General features: G+C 40.6%; 1 protein-coding gene across 1 annotated transcript in view; it reads right to left on the minus strand.

The window, feature by feature from the left end:
- CPSF3 (cleavage and polyadenylation specific factor 3) overlaps positions 1–12,771 on the minus strand; it is a 34,686-nt gene that overhangs the window by 20,433 nt on the left and 1,482 nt on the right. The window contains exons 2-7 of the mRNA XM_020912039.2: positions 9,497–9,560; positions 7,992–8,089; positions 6,956–7,084; positions 5,331–5,508; positions 4,698–4,787; positions 1,778–1,928 (exon numbers count right to left, since the gene is read on the minus strand). Of these exons, the coding sequence (XP_020767698.1) occupies positions 1,778–1,928; positions 4,698–4,787; positions 5,331–5,508; positions 6,956–7,084; positions 7,992–8,089; positions 9,497–9,560 (710 nt within the window). The remainder of the gene's footprint in view (positions 1–1,777; positions 1,929–4,697; positions 4,788–5,330; positions 5,509–6,955; positions 7,085–7,991; positions 8,090–9,496; positions 9,561–12,771) is intronic.

A 12,771-nucleotide genomic window follows, 5' to 3' on the forward strand; every position in this document is an offset into this window, starting at 1 on the left:
TAGATACGATTTAGAATTTTTAACGGTGTCGATGCTTTCATATATACTCTTATGATTTCTCAAATACCTTCCAAAGTATACTATATCCCAAGATCACATCACAGCCTGCTATTTTTTGTGTGTACTTTTATGAGAAAATTTTAAGGGTTAAAAAAAAAGATGAATAACTTGCCCAGAGTCATATGGTTAGATCATGGGTGAGATCTGAAACCAGTGGTTGGCAAGGTCATCCTCTCTATTACAGAACAGTACAGGGAGAATTTAAGGGACAAGGAACAAGGGCATAGAGCAGTCTTCGTTCATAAAAGGAATCACAATATACTTAATAGTAGGGTTGTCAGACAAAAACAGCAAATGCTCAATTAAACTTTCATTTCAGACAAATAAAAGATTTTTAGTATAATAACATTAAATGATATTATTATACTAAAAATATTTTGTCTGAAATATTTGCTATATCAAACATATTATTTATTTGAAATTAAAATTTAACTGGTGTCCTGTATTTTTATTTACTAAATCTGGCAACCAGATGATGGTGACAACCTGGTTTTACATCTTCATTTCTTCTACTCCTCTCATTACTTTGCTATGGAGACTTTTCATTTTAAGACTTTTGTAAGGACAAATGTGACATGCAGTAGGAAAGGAGAACCAAGAGAAAAAGGACTGGCTTAGGCTTTAGAAAATTTAGCTTCTACTAAGTCCTTCAGTTGTGTCCAACTCTTTTCGACCTCTTGGAGAATACGGCCCACCAGGCTCCTTTGTCCATGGGATTCTCCAGGCAAGAATACTGGAGTGGGTTGCCATGCCCTCCTCCAGAGGATCTTCCCAACCTATGGACTGAACCCACGTCTCTTCTGCCTCCTGCATTGGCAGGTGGGTTCTTTATTTACCAGTAGCACCACCTGGGAAGCGCTGTTTCTCTCAGAGATTTGCTTTTGATCTGAGGTCATTTAGTCTTTCCCCTTATTGCCCTTTTCAGTGTAACAGGGATTCCATTTATCCCTATCATCATACAGATGGAAGAACTGAGAGTGACAGCTCAAGATCATTTCTAGTTCTTCACGTTGAAGCCATATATGTATAAAGCACTTACCAGTTATTCTTAAAGAAGAATGCATTCCCCAGAAAAGAATCACAGAATGTTAAAAAGGGTTGCTAAATATAAATATATGCAAAAAGTGACACCCACTGTTCCTCTTATTACAAAAAGTTATACATACTCATTAAAGTATTTGGAAAATGGAGAAAAGCAGGAAAAAGAAATCATCCACTTTCTCACTATCCAGAATTAGTATCTGGATATCTTTCCAGTCATTTCTGTATTTTGTACCTAACCAGGGTCAGAGTCCACAGTTTTGAACCCTACTTTTTTGGTCCACTTAATATATTATGTAAAAATACGTATTAACTCATCTGAAACATGATTTTTTTCCTAGAGTGTGATATTTATTGACATAATATTTCCTTAGAAATATTTAGAATTATGAAATCTCTTACTCACAGAATTTTCGATGTATTTATTTCCCAGAGGTTGAACTGCTGGGTCCAAGGGCAGGGTATTTTTAAGATGCTGCCTGTTCACCATTTTATTCCCGGCAGCACTGGTAGACAGTCACTGTGTCTCTGGGCTCTTACTAGCGCCAATTCCCTCGTTTTAAATATAGAAATCAAAGCCCAGAGGGTAGTGACCTATCCAAGGACACGCAGTGACCTTAATCTAACGGCACTGTAGGATTCTGAGAATCTCCCGAATAAACAGGAAAAGGCGTACCTAAAATCAAGAGGAGCTCCTGCGCCCGTCCGAGAGCAAAGACGGGAATGAGGCCCCGGCCCCCTCTGTTCACAATATCATGGACGGTGTTACAGAACCTTGCCTCTCGCTCCTCGCGCTTCTCATGGATATGGGTCCCGTAAGTAGATTCCTAAACAACACGTGAGAAGGGTGAGACCAAGGCTGGTGAGTCTCAAAGAATACAAAAGGTAAATATCAATGAAACGTAGAAGCAAAAGTGACCTATGTCTCTATTAATATGCCATTTACTTGAACATATGCTGTTAAAACACTAATTGGAAAGAAGAGTGAATAAAAATGTTAGAATTCAGGTCTGGCTAAGGAAAAAAATCAGGAAATAGTTCAAAAATGTACCTTCCCTGCTCAAGATAATTTTAGGATGCTTCTTTCAGCACTGGCCGCCCCCCAAGAGCTTATCGGAAGTACCACAGCCCCAGCCCAGCCACAGTCAGAATCTGTATTTCTATAGCATTACCAGATGATTCATAAACACATTAAAATTTGAGACATACTGCTCTACAGTACCAGATACCATGAAAATAACTTTTTCTCCTGATAATTAAAAAAAAAAAACCAACTTCCCTTAATTTAAGGTCAGTTTACATCCTGAATATACCATGAGTTAAGTCAAACTGAGTTCACTGACAATACACTGCACATGGACAGCAACATACACCAGTCCCTCACGCCTGCGTAGCTGGGGGATGCTGTGGGTGGTGAGGGGGAAACAGACAGCACTTCCACCAATATTTTTTTTTTTTCCACCAATATTCTTATATAAACCATAGGACCAATGCACATTTATTAACTTGCTCCTCACCAGTCATCCCCTCCCCACCAAAGCTTCTGTACAGTTAATTTTATTATTCTCCTGAGAATTGCAACCTAGTAGGAAGGTAAGACATACACATAAAGTCAGCAGGTGCTAGAGGCCAGAAGACAGTCACCACGGCAAAGACAGTGGGGCCATGCCATTCTACACAACCTTTAAGATGTTCTACATATTTGGAGTAATTAACCTAACCAAGAATATTTCAGAGACAAAATATCCATTCTGATATTCAGTTCAGTTCAGTTGCTCAGTCATGTCCGACTCTTTGCAACCCTATGAATCGCAGCACGCCAGGCCTCCCTGTCCATCACCAACACCTGGAGTTTACTCAAACCCATGTCCATTGAGTTGGTGATGCCATCCAGCCATCTCATCCTCTGTCGTCCCCTTCTCTGCCTGCCCCCAATCCCTCTCAGCATCAGGGTCTTTTCCAATGAGTCAACTCTTCGCATGAGGTGGCCAAAGTACTGGAGTTTCAGCTTCAACATCAGTCCTTCCAATGAACACCCAGGACTGATCTCCTTTAGGATGGACTGGTTGGATCTCCTTGCAGTCCAAGGGACTCTCAAGAGTCTTCTCCAACACCACAGTTCAAAAGCATCAGTTTTTTGGCACTCAGCTTTCTTCACAGTCCAACTCTCACATCCATACATGACCACTGGAAAAACCATAGCCTTGACTAGACAGACCTTTGTTGACAAAGTAATGTCTCTGCTTTTTGATATGCTATCTAAGTTGGGCATAACTTTCCTTCCAAGGAGTAAGCATCTTTTAATTTCATGGCTGCAATCACCATCTGCAGTGATTTTGGAGCCCCCCAAAATAAAGTCAGCCACTGTTTCTACTGTCTCCCCATCTATTTCCCATGAAGTGATGGGACCAGATGCCATGATCCTAGTTTTCTGAATGTTGAGCTTTAAGACAACTTCTTTACTCTCCTCTTTCACTTTCATCAAGAGGCTCTTTAGTTCTTCTTCACTTTCTGTCATAAGGGTGGTGTCATCTGCATATCTGAGATTATTGATATTTCTCCCAGCAATCTTGATTTCAGCTTGTGCTTCTTCCAGACCAGCGTTTCTCATGATGTACTCTGCTTTTAAGTTAAATAAGCAGGGTGACAATATATAGCCTTGACGTACTCCTTTTCCTATTGGGAACCAGTCTGTTGTTCCATGTCCAGTTCTAACTGTTGCTTCTTGACCTGTATACAGATTTCTCAAGAGGTGGGTCAGATGGTCTGGTATTCCCATCTCCTTCAGAATTTTCCAGTTTATTGTGATCCACACAGTCAAAGGCTTTGGTGTAGTCAATAAAGTAGAAATAGACGTTTTTCTGGAACTCTCTTGTTTTTTCAATGATCCAGCGGATGTTGACAATTTGATCTCTGGTTCCTCTGCCTTTTCTAAAACCAGCTTGAACATCTGGAAGTTCATGGTTCATATATTGCTGAAGCCTGGCTTGGAAAATTTTGAGCATTACTTTATTAGCATGTGAGATGAATGCAATTGTGTGGTAGTTTGCGCATTCTTTGGGATTGCCTTTCTTAGGAATTGGAATGAAAATGGACCTTTTCCAATCCTGTGGCCACTGCTGAGTTTTCCAAATTTGCTGGCATATTGAGTGCAGCACTTTCACAGCATCATCTTTCAGAATTTGAAATAGCTCAACTGGAATTCCATCACCTCCACTAGCTTTGTTCGTAGTGATACTTTCTAAGGCCCCACTTGACTTCACATTCCAGGATGTCTGGCTCTGGGTGAGTGATCACACCATTGTGATTATCTGGGTCGTGAAGATCTTTTTTGTACAGTTCTTCTGTGTATTCTTGCCACCTCTTCTTATATCTTCTGCTTCTGTTAGGTCCATACCATTTCTGATATTAGACTAGCTAATATATTTAATAGGAAGTGGGGATGCACTACAAAGAGAGGCCAAAAAATTTCTGTACTAAAAAACTAGACATATTTATATCTGATCACAGATATGAAAATGAGATCATATTATTTTTTTCCCAGAAAAAGTCCTGCTTACAATACACTAATTACAATACAGGGCACTAATACTTACAATGATGAGAATATCGGGTTTAATGTTAGGAATTTCAGCTGCCATTAAGTGTCTGTCTTCTTGTCTTGAGAAATCACCTGTGTATAAAAGCTGAGAAAAAGAGAAAGTTAGAAATTAGAAGAGTTAGAATTCTGGAATGCTTCATTTTACTCTGAATATATTTCACTCAAAAATTCTTGAAAATGAAGTGTAACAGAAAAATAGCCTACATTTTTAATGAAATGTAGATGCACTGCTTGTGTCTAATTCAAAATGTGTAACTTAACTCAGTCATAAACCATCTCGAGTTTCAATTATTCAATCTAATTAATGGGAATAATATAATCCCAGAATTAGTCCACAAAGATAACCTTGAGATGTACTCTCAGCATCTTGAGAAAAAGGGCATGATGATCAGGAAAGAACTCTTTACTTTTTTGAGACGCTTATTGTACTCTTCTTAATCATGATACAGAAAGTACTAACACAGAGGTAGGAACAATGGTATTTACAAGGCAAAAGTTCCGGCTTAATTTTACTTGTTTCAGTGTTTGCACACTTTGCTAGCCTTAGGTAATATTCTTCAGTACCACTTGGTGGCATAAGCCCTGCACTGATTTCTCACGGGCAGGAAATTTCCAAGTTAGAGCGTACCTTCACGCCTGCGATCTCAATCATGAACATGGCAGCTCCCAGAACATGGCCAGCGTGGTAACACCAAAACTTGATTCCTGCAACTTCCTTCACTTCATGAAAATTGATGGTTTCAATTTTGTCCATGCTTTCTTCCAAATCTGTCTCAGTATACAACATGTCGTCTGCTGATATGTTACTAAATTTTGAAAGATGTCAAGACAAAAAAATTAAGGGTAAGATTTTTATAAGTCTTTAAACTCAAAGATATTGTCTGTGGATGACATAGCCACATATTTCTTAAAATCATATTGTACGTGTTATGCTATTTCTAATCTCTTGGACCTTTTGTATATCTTTTGACTCTGCTATTATGAGAAAAATGCTTAGTGTATATAAAGCATAATTTCAAGCAAAGCACACACACTAAATTAAGGCAAAGTACTCTTTAGGATAGTACTTCTCAACCTTTTTTCCTACCCCCAACATCTCCTGTGAGATAAAGGCATTCACACACATTGAATCACAGCAGTTTTCCCCACCTGTGATATGAAAAAGGCTTGTCTAGAAAGTAAAACAAGTTTTCTCTGGAAAATTATGCTAACATACTTTGTTGGGGGTTAAGGACACAGTCTGACGCTAGACTGATTGGATCTGAATTCTAGTTTTGTCTGTTACTGTGACCATCATAGGTAAATTACTTAACCTCTCTGTGCCTCAGTCTGAAAAGTGAAGTTAAGTGAAGGTGTTAGTCAGTCATGTCCAACTCTTTGCAACCCCATGGACTGCAGCCCGTCAGGCTCCTCTGTCCATGGAATTTTCTAGGTGAGAATACTGGAGTGGGTAGCCATGCCCTTCTCCAGTAGATCTTCCCAACCCAGGGATCAAACCTGGGTCTCCTGCACTGCAGGCAGATTCTTTAGCATTTGAGCCACCAGAGAAACCCGTGCCTCAGTCTAACCGTCTGTAAAATGGGATTCATGCAGAGTCTGCATCACAAGGCTGACATGAAGGTGAAAGGAGTTAACATATGTCAAGAACTGAGGGCTATGCCTGGCATTTGGTGAGCTTCATTTAAGTGTTAACCAGTATAATCATTACCAAGGATAACTCTTCCATTCTTCTGTATGTTTATAGAATAACAAACTGCATCTTAGCTACCCTAGGAATATATATATGAAACAGTAAGCCTTTGAAGGTTCATCATTTGTGCTATACTTATCACAAGAAGGCTCCACACTTTCTGGAAAAGGAGCAGGTTTTCCTCTTGCAGCTGGAAAAAGCTTCCCCAGGGAACCTTTTCACTTCAGACAGTCAATTTGCTTTGATCAAATCACCCAAAAAAAGATTTCAGTACATAGCACTGTATAATGTATTCTGCTTTAAATTTTAATAAAATTATGAAATTCCATATATAGAATATTGCTATCATACCTTATAACTCACCTAAATTTCAAAGACTTAAAAGGATGCAAAAACTATATAAAGCCTTTCTGCCAAGGAGGTGCTGGGGACTGAATGATTAAATGAATGATACCCTTGTGAATAAGAAAATGTCTCATTTCAAAACACAAAATGGTCTGTATCATGAACTATATGTATCGGGTAGAACCAAGTGCATGTATAAATCTATCACGTTAATTTACCTAACTTTGACATAATCTGAAAGAAGCCATCTGTAAATAGCTTTTGTTGCATGAGTCATAAATGTTCTTCCTTTGAAACTTGTCTTCTGTAGAAACCAGGGCAGAGCTCCACAGTGATCCAAATGGAAACTAAAAAAAGAAAAAAGAGCTCTGTCAATTCTTAAAACATTACGTATCATATACTTCAGGTACAGAAGAGTTCTATGCAACAATTAGATACTTTCAGTACACCCAGAGTAGGTATGTGCAGAGGAAAGGAATAATGTATTTAGTTCTAGCATAAGAAAAACAAATTAAAAGTATTTCTCTCAAAATACAGTCAAGCCTATTCTCAGAAGTCAAAATTTTAAGGAGCGCTTTAGTGGTATAAAGTTGAAACCCATCACGGTTTACATATGAAGTTCCCACAGAACAGTGTGACAACACAGTTGCTCAGTCGCTCAGTTGTGTCCAACTCTTTGTGACCCCACGGACTGAAGCACGGCAGGCTTCCCTCTCCTTTACTATCTTCCTGAGTTTGCTCAAACTCATGTCTATTAGAGTCGATGATGCCATCCAACCATCTCATCCTCTGTCCCCCTCTTCTTCTCCTGCCCTCAATCTTTCCCAGCATGAAGGCCTTGTCCAATGAGTCAGCTCTTTGCCTCAGGTGGCCAAAGTATTGGAGCTTCAGCTTCAGCATCAGTCCTTCCAATGAATATTCAGGCAACACAGCAGCCTCAGGGATATTCTGTGAAAGGGTTTTCTTAGTCTCAAGTTTTACAATGATCAAGGCATATGTTATCTCTTCCCTCCTCCTCATTTACTCTAGATAAGCGAAAAGAAGTTTTCTGTCATAAACTTTTCTCACCTGTGATGACAATACGGCATGCTGTCTTACATGTTTGCAATATAATTCCTAGTAGAAAATATTTTTAAAACACTAGAATCTTAAAATATGGTAAAGAATGATCTTTATAGTAAAAGTCCTTGAAAAACAATGCCCTTAATAAAAGTAAAACGAGAAAGAAAAACAACCAAACAAAAAAAACCTTACTGACTAATTAGTAGGAGATCAATCTCAGCTGGGTCAATCAAATCGATATAAGGAAGGGCATCCATTCCTTCCAGGCCAGGATGGATCCCACAGTCCAGCTGAAAGACATGGGAAAAGAGATCAGTCTTCTCCACATTTTATTCAAATTCACTCAACAAATAGACATCATAACTGACCCATCATACCACACACAATCAGGAAAGATTCTATATGTTTGGAATGCGATTCTTATTAAATGGGCAAATATGCCGCTAACAATTCTAACTTCCCAAATTTAAATACAGCTCATATTTAGAGTCACAGGACACAAAATACAAGAAATCTTCTTTCCAGTTACTTAGTAGGCACTCTAATAATGAATGAACACTTTTGCAAGAACTTTAGTATCAGAAATGGCTAGCATTTTTAAAGTTTATAGATTCACTACTACCAGATGTGACTATCATGAGAAGGCAATGATTAGAAAAACAGGAAACTTCTCTGATCAGGGCAATTTAAGTATTAGAAGACAAAGTCTTCAGAGCCAGTAGTTCCTGGATTATATCCTCATTTGGGGGGGTGTTTCTATCAAATTAATACAGAAAATGATTAAAAAGATTGTGTCTGCCATGTGCCTGTTCTTTTAAGAGTGGGAGAAGGGGAGGAGTGAGACCAAAAGACCCTGATGAGCCTCTGCACCGCCTTCCTATCGAGGGCCCCAGAGACCACTCTTCCAGTTCCCCCAGCTCTCAGCTAAGCAAACGGGATGAGAGGGGGCCTGACTTGCCCAAGGCCAGGCACCCTGGTGCTAACTTAGGCACCTCAGCTACCGGACTAGGGCCTGGCCTACTGTTCCACTGCCCAGGAGGAGGCTGGGGTTCTGCATGTGTTCAGGAGGCCAGCTCCCTGGGGTCTCCCACTGCGGGTGGGGCAGACACGTTGGCAGACCTTCAGGAAAGAAAGACGGACTTGGAAGAATTTTAGATTAGGAGATCCAGTTGATAGTTTTACAATCTTTAGTTCCTCAGTTTAATATTATGTCAATGCCAAGTGGAAGTATACTAATTTTCCACATTAACATTTTACAGACACATATACTAACCATGACATTATTCTGGGGGCAAAACAGTTAACTGCTGAATCAAATAAAACTACTGAACCAGAACAGACCTAACACTCAATGCACACACACTGTTAACCTGACTATGCTATGCTGAGCTGCTCAATCCTGGCCAACTTTTGACCCCATGGACTGTCGCTCGCCAGGCTCCTCTGTCCATGAGGATCCTCCAGGCAAGAATACTGGAGTGGGTAGCCACTCCCTTCTTCAGGGCATCTTCCCAACCCTGGGATCGAACCCAGGTCTCCCGCATTGCAGGCGGATATTTTACCAGCTGAGTTACCAGGGAAGCCCAAGGATACCCGAGGGGGTTGCCATGCCCTCCTCCAGGGGATCATCCCATCCCAGGGATCGAACCCAGGTCACCCACATTGCAGGTGGATTCTTTACCATCTGAGCCACTTACCATTATTTTCCTCCCTTTGAACTCCAGAATAATACATGATCTTCCCACTTCCTGCCCAGCTCCACTGTAAACATTCAAAGGAAAAAACAAAAATGATTAAAAAGCCATCAAAATGAAGCCAAATAAATTAAAACTTTTTTTTTACAACTTAAACTATGTTCCATCTGATGACAACACTAACTTGAGGCAGATGAGTTCCACAAAATTACAAAGACAGGGAAGAACAGCATCAATGTGGGGAAAAAATGAAAAGTGGCCTCTGAGAGGTCAGACTGAGAGGACCAAAGGTTAAATCCAACCTTCTGAATGTTAGGGTTAAAATGATGATGTATTTAAAATATAAACTAGTAGTGACTCAGATGATTTAATTAGACTTTTAGAATCAGCACTTAAGTAAAAACCCATAAGCAGTTAAAAATTCTTTCATTTTAAGATAATACACATTTACCAAATAGCTTAAATTTAAATACTTATTCATACATGTGAATCTTATTCTGTTTTCTTTCTACTTTGTTATTTCACTGAAAACAAATTTCCTTTCTTCAGAACAAACAGCCTTTCTTTCCAATTATCACAAGGCTTTAAGCCTCACCAGTCTAACCCCTCGCCTTCTTTGATGCCTTATCCCAACCACTGTAGCTTGTGATTCACCCACTTATTTAACATCAAGCCGTTTTTTGGCTGCACTGTGGGGCGTGTGGGATCTTAGTTCCCTGACCAGGGATTGAACCTAGGACTTCAGCAGTGAAAGCACTGTCTTAGCCACTGGACTGCCAAGGAACTCCCTCAAGCAGTTTCTATTTGCCAAGCAGTGTAGATAAGCACCTAGCATACAGAAAGGCCTAATACCAGGACCCTGGCTCCCAGAACAGATAGCTCCAGGACTGACATGAGATGGATGCATCCTCAGACCTACTTCAGAGCAGGAAGCAGACAAAGAAAATCAGACAACCACAGAGCTACCATGAGCCCCTGGCCTGCCACTTTAACTGGCCCTCTGTGCTCCCTCTTGAGCGTCCCTCCAGTTTTTGGTGCAGTTTTTCCTACAGTTGTTGGTATAGTAACTATTTCAAACTTTCTCCCCTGTCCTAAATTTTCCCATGCTCTATCCTACTCTTGAGTCATGGGCTGTCTGTATCAAAAAATTACAGTTTGTCGGTTCCCTCAACTTGCCAATGCACTCACATCCTTCTCTTCTTCCACTTCTGGAACAGAGAACAGACCTCTCTCTATAAGGCTAGCCTTTTCACCATGGTTCTACACTCTGCCTACTCCCTCCCTCCCTCTGAGGTACTGACCCCTGCTACATCACCGGCTTTCCCCTTACTATCCTTTTTGACATCTGCATTTAAACATGCCAGTCATCCTGTCCCCAGATGAAAATCCCTTAATTCTAATCTCTAGTCTCCCTGTCCACTTACTAAAGGCTGCATACATTGAATTCTGGCTTTTTACCAACCATCCCTCTGAAACTCTCCCTGAAAAACAGCTCTTTGTTGCTAAGTGCAAAGAGCCCTTCTCAGTTCCTATCTCTCTTCTCCAGGGAGCATGTCATCTGTCCTAGTCCATCCCTCTCTAGGCCTGGTTTCTTGACTTCACGTTCTCATCCTGTCCCGCTGGTTTCCTCCTCAGTTTCCTTCATGCAACTGCCTCTACCCATCTTTCAAAAGCTGTTATTCCAAAGGTTCTCTCCTCGGCTCCTTTCTCGGTCTTTTTGATCTTCAGCCTCACATCTTTAACACACTGAGGACTTCCAATTCTCTATTTGTAGTCCAGATACAGATATTTGTTCTCCTGAACCCCAGATCTCTAACAGTCACCTGGTTTTGGTCTCTCTCCTGGGACATCTCACAGGTGCCTAATATTCAAATATGCCAAACAAGTCTGCACTTCAAGTCCCTAGCCCGTGCTCTTCTTTCTGGAACACTCTGCCCTGATATTGACATAATTGGCTCCTGTGTATCATTTGGGTCTCAGTTCAAATGTCACCTCATTTGCTCTTCAGACCACTCTACCGTAACACTTATTACTACATGATGTCATTATATCTACTTATTTATGGCTTATTTCTATTAAAGTGAAAGCTCCATAATAGCATAGACATCTATTTCATTCACTGCTATACAGTAAGGTGCCTGACATGCAATAAATCTCAAGAAAAACTTATTGAATGAGTAAAAACTCGTAAATTAGGAAACTTGGGAACATTACATTAAAGAAGCCAGTTTCAAAAGATTACATGTTGCAACCCATTTATATGAAATGTCCAAAACAGGGTAATCTGCAGAGACAGAAAGGAGATTAACGGTGGCTGAGGACTGGGCAGGTTGGAGGGCAATGATACAGGGTTTCTTTCTGGAATGATGAAAATGTCCTGGATGAGACAGTGGTGATAATTATAAAACTCTGTATAGATTAAAAACTGTTTAACTGTACACTTTAAACGAGTGTGCTGATTTCAATCTCAATAAGGCTGTTATAAAAGAATTTAAAACTCCTAAATTTACTCCAGACCTGCCCCATCTCAGGTACTCCTGGAGTAACACCACCACTTACCAATTATCCTACCTGGGAACTGGAGTTATCATAACTCTCCTCTCTGCCCTGCCTTCCCTTCCACATCTGCCTCTTCTAACGTATCTGATCACTGACAAAGCTCTAAAATTTCACTTCTTTACTCTCTCAGGGCTCTCTTTCCAACCCACTGCTGCTCATTTCACTCATTTCAAGATCTCACTGCTTATCACTTGGTTTGTTTCAATCTCATCCTACTGGATTCTCTCCACTTGATCCACCTTTTTTTTTTTTTGGCCACACCACGTGGCATGAGGGATCTTAGTTCCCCGACCAGGGATGAAACCCGCATCCCCCACAGTGGCAGCTCAGTCTTAACCCCTGGACCACCAGGGAAGTCCCTTAATACACCTTTAATTCATCTGTGCCACTGCTGCCAGAGGCATCTTTGATCCTCCTAAAGCATAATTTCCACCACATCCCATCCTTGCTTAAGACCCTTCCTTGGCTCCCTATAACTGGCAATAAAGACTCCAAATCCTTGGTATGTATGTATCCAAGGTCCTTCATAAGCTGCACTCTGAGAGCCTCTACCATCTCATCTGCTGTCTTTTCGCTGCACCCATAGGGAGACTGGCCACAGAGAGACCTCTCATTTTCACATGTGCCACTTCCTCAGCCTGGAACATCCCTGCCCCCAAGCTTCGGCTGTCTTTGATTTCTAGTCAATCTCTAGGACTCAGCTCAGTGTCCTGATTTCC

This window comes from Odocoileus virginianus, chromosome 2 (assembly GCF_023699985.2).
Source record: "Odocoileus virginianus isolate 20LAN1187 ecotype Illinois chromosome 2, Ovbor_1.2, whole genome shotgun sequence".
Classification (NCBI taxonomy): domain Eukaryota; kingdom Metazoa; phylum Chordata; class Mammalia; order Artiodactyla; family Cervidae; genus Odocoileus; species Odocoileus virginianus.